This window comes from Glycine max, chromosome 20 (assembly GCF_000004515.6).
Source record: "Glycine max cultivar Williams 82 chromosome 20, Glycine_max_v4.0, whole genome shotgun sequence".
NCBI classification, from domain to species: Eukaryota; Viridiplantae; Streptophyta; class Magnoliopsida; order Fabales; family Fabaceae; genus Glycine; species Glycine max.
The window spans coordinates 30,536,170-30,546,810 of record NC_038256.2 but is presented as its reverse complement, the minus strand read 5'-3'; the positions used below and the strand labels follow the sequence as shown (position 1 = coordinate 30,546,810).

The window sequence follows — 10,641 nt, the reverse complement described above, 5'->3', positions numbered from 1 at the left end:
ATCAACAACAACAACATCATCTTACATTAACATAATTATCAATAATAACATCACCTCATATCGACATAATCATGAAATACATCATCTCGTATCAATATCATCACAAATGTCAACCTCACCTCATATCAATTAATGTCATCAATAGCAACATCAACAGTAAGTCACATTCCGCACACACACACACACACACACACACACACACACACACACACACACACACACAGAGAGAAACACACACACACACACAGAAACACACACACACACCCACACTGGGTTTCTGTGTGATAGAAGCATTAGAAATTAACTCCTCATGATAAAAGCATTACAATCAACTCCTTATGATAGAAGCATTACAAATTAGAGAGCACATTACTCGTACATAACTAAATATTATAAACTGTTCAATTTAAGCTTTGATAGGAACCCAAGAAACAATTCTGGAAATCGAGTGTTATTCCACTATGAGGAGTTGATACCTCTTACAAGGAAAAAAGCTGACACCAGTCCTGAGCCTAGCTCTCTATACACACTTAACAATTTTATGCCTACTCTGCACACTACTCTCCACACTCAACAATTTTCTGCCTACTCTCCACACTAGTCTCAATATTAGAGCTCACAAAGGAATTGCCTTTGGATGGCAGAGATCCTATTAATGACAGCTGAGGGGACCCTGAAAAAAGACATATAAAACAGAGGTAATGTTGTTAAAACAACATTAATAAGAGTGGTTCTACCAGCCATGGAGATATTTCTCTGGTTCCATTTGCTCAGCTTAGCCTCAAACTTGCTTATAATTGATCCTAGACCACCCTTCTTCTTGGATTAACACCAATTGGAATTCCTAAGTAACAGAAAGGAAGCTGTAACAGTGCACAGTTAAGGTAGACAGCAGTAGAATTGCACCATTCCTCAAGTTGACCTATAGCACCAAACTGACTCTTTGCGAAATTAATTCTCAATCCAGAGACCATCTCAAATCTTCTGAGAATGACCTTCACAGCTTTGACATTCTCCATGGAAGCTTCTCCAAAGAACACAGTATCATCAGCATACTGCAGAACATCCACAGGAACCTTGTTCTTCCCCACCAGGAGGCTTCTGAAGCAGTTTTGAGATACTGCTTCCTTCATTAGCCCTGTCAGTCCTTCAGCCACTAAGTCAAAGAGTAATGGAGCCAAAGGGTCTCCTTGTCTCAACCCTCATGATACACACAGACCCTCATGATACACACACACACACACACATATACCCAACTACAATAATAAAGCATAAGCACCCTTGAAACCCAGCATTTGAAATTAGTTACATAAACAACTGCTGATGTCTATATTTGTCTGTAATTGAATTTGACCTTTTGTATGTTCTTGTATGTGATTAGTGTAATTTTCTATATAAACAACTGTTGTTCATGGTGAGTGAACCTTAGATTCCCATTTGAGACTGAATGCAATGATTCTTGCGGACAGTTTGCATTAGTCATTGTATTTAGTCTTGAATTGTCCGTTTGGACAGTTTGGGGAGACTGGTATTTTTATGTTACATTCATTCGTGATGGTTATTATTATTTTCATTAATTTGATTAAATTTCGGTTCAATGCATTTCAAGTTGTTCTCCGAGTGCATACTTGATTATTGGGAAATTCATTTGACCGATGTCATGTCGTGTACTTGGAGACCAATGCGAAATGCTGCCGAAATTTAGTCAAATTTTTGTAAATAATGGTAACCCTAACGTTTGAAGCTAACATAAAAGACAGTTTTCCTAAATGGGATAGGGCCACACCTATAAATAAAAAAGTGAGATTTTCATGCATGGAATTGCTTAGATGGATTGAAGTTGGATGAATGAAAGTCGCATGAGCCCAGAATATAAGGATGGCGTCGAACAGTTCTTGCAATTTGCGTCAAAAAGAGGTCGACCAAATGAAGAAGGAAAATATTATTGTCCTTGCATCAACTGTTTGAATGGAAGACGACAATTACTCGATGACATACGGGACTTTCGCAACGTGCCCCTTTGCGGGCGAGCGAGGGCGAGGCTCACGGGTGCGCTTTCCAAAGAAGGAAAGATGCGCGGAGTCGCCACCAACGTTTATTTGTGGAAAACGTCGAGAAAACCGAAGGAAACAGGTCAAAATGAAAATTCTAGGTTCGGGAGTTGTATTTACGCTTGAGGAAGGTATTAGCACCTCTCATGTTTGTCTCAAAGGACAACAACCTATTTTTTAGAATTGTGGAAATTGTGTTACCTTAACTTTTATTTCTTTTTATTTTTTGAGGTCGACAAAAGCGGGGCTCTTGCTCCTACGTATCCTCCATCGAAGAGGAAATCAGACCTACGTAGTTCTTCCTTAAGCGTGAATTAAGCGATTCTTTTTACTTGAAGGGTGATCATTTTAAGGCGTTGGACCTTAAAAATGATCCATTTTACTTGGTAAGAAACTGAAATGATAAACTTTCAAAACCCTATTTTTTGTGGACGAGCTTGACTAGGCGAGTTGATTTTAGCCTTAGTTTCACTTTAGTTATTAGTCAATTCAATTAAGAATGAGAAATCCCAAAGAGAAAACGTCCGATTGATTTTTCGCTTTATTTTACTAAAAGGTATTTTTTTATTATTATATTATTATTTTACCTCTTTTTTGATTTCCAACGTGGTTGCGGCATGACCGAACGGTCGGAATTCATTTTAACAGAAATTAACGGATGATACAATTTAAACGATCGGTGGAAATTTATTTTATTTTTAGATTAAGCGAGAAATGACTTAAATAAATGGCTTAAGCACGTCAAAAGGGGGTATAAAAAGTGAATGAAAACGAGAATAAAAATACATGAAACAAAATGTGGACCACCACGGGTACATAGAATGAATTGAAAAGCTCGGTTTGAGGTACTTACCCGTTGAAGACTGCAGAAAACGAAGAACGAACGATGTATCTTGAAGAACGGTCGAGAATCTTCGCGTAATTACTCACGGAAACGTTACGAAAACGTTACGGAAGCGCCTCGGCTTGAATTTTATTCACGGAACTAATTTTCCTCAGCAATTTCGAGAGAGAGAAGTGCCTAAGAAGCTGAACCCTTTTCTTCTTCACTCCTCCCCCTATTTATAGAAAAATAGAGGAGGAGCTTGCCACCCAGCTCGCCCAGGCGAGCAAGGTTGCTTCCTCCAGAAGCAACAGCCTTTTGGAGGAAGGATCTGGAAGGCCCAAGTGGGCCAGATTGCTATTTGTACCCCCCCCTTTTTACTAAATGCACCCCCCTTCTATTTTTTTGGTAATTCTTTTTCCGTAACGTTACGAAACTTCACGAATTTCGTAACGATACTTATTTTTCTTCCGCAAGGTTAAGAATCCTTACGGATTATGTATTTACTCTTTTTTAGCTTTCGAAGAAGTTACGGAAACTGACGGATTGCGTAAAAACACCTCTTTTCGATTTCCGCCACATTACGGAATTTCACGGATTGCGCAAGCCTGCTTCCTTTTGATTTCTGACACGTCTTGGGACTTCATTCATTGTGCAACAAAGGACGCCAAGTGTCTCGAAGCGGCCAATCAAAGGTTGTATATCATCAAATAATAATCCCCGGACGAAATTAGGGTATGAAAGTTGCCCCTCTTTACTTACCTCTCATCGGAGATAAGAGGAAAGCAAAGATAGGACACTGATTTCGTCCGTCCTGCCCTTTCCGTGATGACGAATCTCGCCTCTACTCCTTCTTTTTTTCTTCTGCACAAAACAAAATACAAACAACAACCAGAACAACGAATATAATATACATATACACATATACACATATTTGGCGAAGGAACCGATCCGGAAAACAACAGAATAACGTGTTTCCCAGTCACCAGAGGCTTCGCGCTTGATAATGGAGGACACATGAACAGTGCTAGGCAATGACATTCATGGGGCTCCGAAAAAAGGTGGAGAATGGAGGATTGCCTTGAGGGTCCGCACTTAGGCAATCATGAAACACAACTACAAACTTGAAAGTGGAGGACACATGAACGAAAACGCAATTCATGGAGCTCCGAAAAAGGGTGAGGATGGAGGATTGCCTTGAGGGTCCGCACTTAGGCAATCATGAAACACAACTCCAAACTCAAAAGTGGAGGACACATGAACGAAAACGCAATTCATGGAGCTCCGAAAAAAAGGGGGAGAATGGAGGATTGCCTTGAGGGTCCGCACTTAGGCAATCATGAAACACAGCTCCAAACTCGAAAGTGGAGGACACATGACCAGCGCTAGGCAATAACATTCATGGGGCTCCGAAAAAGGGTGAGAATGGAGGATTGCCTTGAGGGTCCGCACTTAGGCAATCATGAAACACAGCTCCAAACTCGAAAGTGGAGGACACATGAACAACGCTAGGCAATAACATTCATGGGGCTCCGAAAAAGGGTGAGAATGGAGGATTTCCTTGAGGGTCCGCACTTAGGCAATCATGAAACACAGCTCCAAACTCGAAAGTGGAGGACACATGAACGAAAACGCAATTCATGGAGCTCCGAAAAAAAAGGGGGAGAATGGAGGATTGCCTTGAGGGTCCGCACTTAGGCAATCATGAAACACAGCTCCAAACTCGAAAGTGGAGGACACATGAACAGCCCTAGGCAATAACGTTCATGGGGCTCCGAAAAAAGGGTGAGAATGAAGGATTGCCTTGAGGGTCCGCACTTAGGCAATCATGAAACACAGCTCCAAACTCGAAAGTGGAGGACACATGAACGAAAACGCAATTCATGGAGCTCCGAAAAAAGGGGGAGAATGGAGGATTGCCTTGAGGGTCCGCACTTAGGCAATCATGAAACACAGCTCCAAACTCGAAAGTGGAGGACACATGAACAGCCCTAGGCAATAACGTTCATGGGGCTCCGAAAAAGGGTGAGAATGGAGGATTGCCTTGAGGGTCTGCACTTAGGCAATCATGAAACACAGCTCCAAACTCGAAAGTGGAGGACACATGAACAGCCCTAGGCAATAACGTTCATGGGGCTCCGAAAAAGGGTTGGTCGGCAGGACCGAACGATCCACCGGGTCTTTCCACCTACAAAAGCAAACATGCTTTTTGAAAAGAAAAATAAATCATTCGCGAGAGCACCATATCTTAGAGAAACAATATACTTTTTCTAAGGGTAATCTTCCTTGTAATCGAGAATGAAGGGTAGGATGTCAACTTTTAGCTTTTAAATGAACATGCCGGGAAACATCGGGCTAAGCTGAAAATAAATCACTCATAGTGTATAAAACTCCCAAGGCAAGTGTTTTATCCTATTCCCAAACCATAACTGCACCATGACTCCATTTTGCACACGATTCCTATCGAATCAAAGATCAAACGTACAATCACGGACCAATAGGATTTTCTCGAGGGTGGTGTTTTTGGAAAGGAAGCTGGGTGTTTCGGTCTTTTCCTCTTTGTTCACGTGGGGTGGGATAATGTCAGTCGAAAAATGATTTCGAGTGGCAATCTGGCTTGAAGAATTTTTGCCCTCTTTCCTTCATTGATCGAGAATTGCTTCTTTTCCCTTTTCACTTCCTTTCGATCTTTGATCGGGAATCCTTCCTTCCTTTCTTCTGTTCTTTTCTTTATTTTCATTTTTCTTTTCTTCTTTTTTTTTTCCATTTCTTCCTTTACTTTCTTTTCACTTTTCCTTCTCCCATCCCTTTCTTTGGGAAATCGGGTTTAGCATTCTATTTGCTCTCCCTTGAGGAGATTCCGCTGTCCTTTGCTTCGGGGGAAAGAATGAGGATTCCTTTTTTACAGGCCAAGGTTCAAAAAGGTCTAAGGTTGTACTTCGATGGGGTCTTTTATCGTGGGAACCCAATCTTGATATCTGGGGCGAAACAAATTTGGGTGTCAAGGTGTCGATTTCGGGCCGAGCTTCCATATTGTTCCATAAGGCACACGTGACAATGATGATTTGAAAACAACGTGCAAAATTAGTCATGGCTATAGCCAGGTGGGCACTCAAGCATCCTGTTTATGGCATTGTGATACTACAGTTGAGAATTTACACAGACAGACCCAACGTTTCCAAGTTATGTTCTTTCATCAGTTCAATGAATTCATCCATCCTAATCTCGGTTCATTCCAGAAAATAAACTCTTAGCATCAGTCCCTTGTTTCCAGAAGATACGTTTGCTCTTTACGAATGATTTATACTTCTTAACTATAACATGTCAACCTTTGCGGTCTTTCTTTCTTTTTCCTTTTTGTTTCATTTTTATATATTCACAAACTTATACACCTATGGTCCTTTATGAGGAAAACCTTTCTTTGTACATCTATATTTTCGTACATGACAAACTTTTTCTGTACACGCATTAGAACTCTTTCTCTTTACATCACACGGTCTATATACAAACCCTATTTATGTTCAAAGATTTTTCATTTTTCCAACACACACTTATAGTTCACAAAAGTTTCTTCATATACACTCGTTGCTCACACACACAAGAATTCCTTTCCACGCATCATTTACACACAAAAACCTTCGATACACATTTTCCTTTTACATACATGTATAAATAAAACCTTTTTCTTTTCTTTATGAACATGACTTTTATTCACAACGTTTCTTTTTATTAGGATTTTTGGGTCATTTTATTTTTAGAACGACGTTCCTAAATGAAAAACTCTACACGGTTCCGGAATTTCAACAAACACTATTGACAACAACGAAACAAGTACCGACGTAACAACTCAAACGATATGTATGTACAAAACAAAAGTCAAAACATGAAACAAACATTAGTCCCTTAGTCAAACAAAAATAAGATGATATGTAAAAAGAAAAAAAACAAATGGAAACAAAAAAGAAATATGGATCAAGGGATCTCCCAATCATGTGGCCCCGCTTCCTCCTAAGAAATCAAGTAAATCGGTCATCTCCTCGTCCTCGCGGGCCTCATCTGCGTCGTCGGGAGCCTCTGTTGGTGCCTCTGCTGGTGCCTCTCCTGCCCGGGCCTCAGGCCAATCTCCAGGCCATGCGACCTCTGCCCTGAACTGGTCTGGAGTAGGGCACAGAAAAGAAGTAAAGCCCTGACTCTGCAGGCTGAGGCTCATCTGATAAAGACAATCATGGGTCTGTACATGTGCCCGGTGGTTGGCCGCCTGCTGGCGAACCAAATGCCGCAAATACTGCTCCATATCAAACAATCCGGCTGGACCAGCCTGATGAGGTGGCGGCGCGTCTGCGGCCTGCGGAGCATCCCCCTGGACCTGTCTCTGCGTGCAATACTTCTCAATAAAAGCTCGGGTGATGGGCGGCCGAATCACCTTGCTAGGTGCGACAGGGACTTCGAACGACTGGCAGAGTCCTGTGATCAAGGCGGGAAATCCCAGGGCCCTGTTGGACTTATCTAGGTCCAGAGGGTGCCTGGTAGGCGCCATACCTGCAAATATATAGATGGCATCAGCGATTAGCTAAGCCACGTGAATGCTCATCCATGTCAGGATGGCGTACACCAGCTGACACTTCGGCAGGGGGAGGTCAGAATTATGGTCGCTGGGCTGGATGTTGCCGAGCAGCAAAGTCATCCAGATCTGAGTCAGGGTGGTCATGTTGGTGCGCATGATCCGCACCCGTCTCCCAACAGCAGTCCGGGCAAAATCCTGCCCCGGTATACATAGCAACTGGGCGATGGCCTCCTTGTTGAACCCATCAGACCGGTTCCTCCTCTGGCCATACTCGCACTCCTGACCCTCCTCCAGCACTAAAGGATATCCCAAGAGCTGGCCGATAGCATCTGCATCAAACGGTATCCACTGACCCCTCACCCAAGACCTCATATCTCGCAAGCCCTCCTCTGTAGGCCAAGCATTGGCATAAAATTCGAGGACTATGTCTGGATCGAACTTGGCCGTGGGGGTGACCAGTGATGCCCACCGCCGGCGAACTATCTCTTCCTGGAAATCGATATACTCGTCGTCCCTGAGCTGGATGCGTCGCTCCCGGAGAAATGACCATCCCTTGATGGCCTCGAAGCGCTGCTGGTGTTCAGCGCTCCTAAAGCGGTGCTTGTCATATTCAGGAGCGGAACTGGTTCCTTCAGCCGCTTTATCCTTCCTAGATCTCTTTGAGGCCAGCTTCCTCGAGGCCATTTCCTACGAGAACAAACATTTAGAAGTTAGTTTTACAAGATAATGCTTGTCTTAACGCAAAAAAAAAATGTCGTGCTAACCCCTCTGGTTTAGAACGAACTCATGTGCACGTTTAAAGTAACACATTTATGCACATGCGTATGTGTAGAATATCCTACTATTTATATCAACATAGAGGCCATCCAACACATTCTAATTGTCATACATATATATGCATTTGAAAAGAACACACATTCTCACGCTTAAGGCATTGCGTCAAAATTTACACTTAACTATGTCCTAAACATTTGCTATCACAAACTACCTACACACACTTGAAATATATATACCATGCAAACTTTCATTGTTTCACTCACATTTATGCATATCGGCAAGATATTTACATTATGCACATTCTTGCATTCAAAAGGGGATCCTGTGCTATCATACATTCATTTAGGAAGTGACCTCAATATTCCTTCACCCTTTGCAAAGAATTTCATGCCCTTTATATTTACACATATATCTACACACCATTGAAAAGCATTTCCCACGTTACTTAGGTGCAAAGTACCAATCATGGGGCAGCCCAAATTCTTACAAACAAGTCCCTATTTTCATGCTTTTCTAACTCTAAAACCAAATTTTGGATTCCTAGCCATAAGCATGTTTCCTTGTATTGAAGCTTAAAAAGTTTGGGTTCCTAAGCTTGGGATTGCATTTGGGCATCTATTTTGACTTTCCTATGCCGCCTCTACATACATAAAACAGCCCCACCATCCCAATTTTGCAAAAATCATATTCATATATCATTGGGGCATTTCACCGAGCACTTGGTGGGCGCACGTTTGGACACAAATTGCAAGAGAATGGGGACAATGTGGCATGCCCCATTGCTTCAGAATACAACATAGGCCTAAGGCCTTCTCATTCAAATCCTCAACTCAAGAAAACAAACATAAAAACAAACCAAAACTGCCCTACAAATATAAGCGCATTCTCACAATTTGGAGCACCAAAAGATGAAGAAAAAGGCAACCAAAAGTGGCTTGAGGGAGCAAGAACCGTAAGCCTTCGTGTTCTTTCTTTTGAATGAGGGGGGGGGGGGAGTTTTTGGATGCAAAAACGTTCCCCTCCCTCGTTTTTATATTTTGAATGCAGGGGTTGCTCGCCCAGGCGAGCTAACCTGCCATTTTTTTTTTTTTGGAGGGGAACATTAATCATGTCCCCTCCTTCCTTATGGGTTAGTGTTTGCCCACTTGAACCTACTTAAATTAGAATTAGGTGTCGATTACTTATTTAAAACAAACAATAGTAAAAGAAACTACGAACGCAAAGGATACTGGGCTGCCTTGCAGCGACGTTCTCTGCTTGTTCAGCGCCGGGAAGGGGCAACGATCGGTCGGTCGTGACCCTATCCCTACTTGCATCCGTCCCTATGTACCTGCAAGTAGGAAACAACATCCGTGGCCACTCGTGTCCGGTCACCATCTTACCTTGGTTGATTTCTGCCATTTACTTGTCTTGACTTTTGACCCTGGCCTGAGACAATTCTGCTCCTTGCTATCACAAGATATGCATGTGCATGTGCATGTATGAATGTTTCTAATGCGATGATTTTATTTTAGTGAAGGCTGGTTAGATTCAATTTTGAATAAGCATTTGGGGCACCCCATACACCGAGCGAAGAGGGCTCAAGTTATAACAAATCTAAAACACAAGGTTTGAAAACAAAGGGAGGACTCAAACCTCGCCCATCTTTAAAGAAACGAGACAAATACAGTGAATGGGAATCCCAAGAGGAAACCAAAAAGAACGAGAACAACTCAAAAATAAAAAACATGCAACGGTCCTCTCGATTGCCCCAGATTTCAAGCGTAATATCGTTTAACTACATTGGAGTTCACGGGCGAGGGCAGCTCCTCGCCATCCATGTTGGTGAGTATCAGAGCACCCCCAGAAAAAGCTCTTTTCACCACGAAAGGTCCTTCATAATTCGGGGCCCACTTGCCTCGATTATCTTTAACAGCGTGGGACATCTTCTTCAGCACGAGGTCCCCCTCGTTGAACTTGCGCGGGCGTACCTTCTTGTTTAATGCGTTATTTATCCTTCGTTGATACAAACGCCCATGGCTCATGGCAGCCAAACGCTTACCTTCAATAAGGTTAAGTTGGTCGTAGCGTGCTTGAGCCCATTCTGACTCTTCTAGGCCTGACTCCGCCATTATCCTCTGAGAAGGAACTTCTACCTCAAATGGGAGCACTGCTTCCATCCCATAAACCAAGGAATACGGCGTTGCCCCAATAGAAGTTCGTACCGAGGTTCTGTATCCGTGTAGGGCGAAAGGTAACATCTCATGCCAATCTTTGTATGACACTATCATTTTTTGAACAATCTTCTTAATATTCTTATTCGCAGCCTCTACAACCCCATTCATCTTTGGCCGATAAGGGGTAGTGTTGTGATGCTGGATCTTGAAGCCTTCGCACATCTCCTGCATCATCTTATTGTTCAGATTGGTGCCATTGTCAGTAATGAT

General features: G+C 42.5%; 1 protein-coding gene across 1 annotated transcript in view; it reads right to left on the bottom strand.

Moving 5' to 3' along the window:
• The window catches only part of LOC102670406 (uncharacterized), a 1,594-nt gene extending 461 nt beyond the window's left edge, over positions 1 to 1,133 (bottom strand). Inside the window, exon 1 of the mRNA XM_006606770.1 lies at positions 813 to 1,133. Coding sequence (XP_006606833.1) covers positions 813 to 1,133 — 321 coding nt within the window. The remainder of the gene's footprint in view (positions 1 to 812) is intronic.
• Positions 1,134 to 10,641: the final 9,508 nt, after the last annotated feature.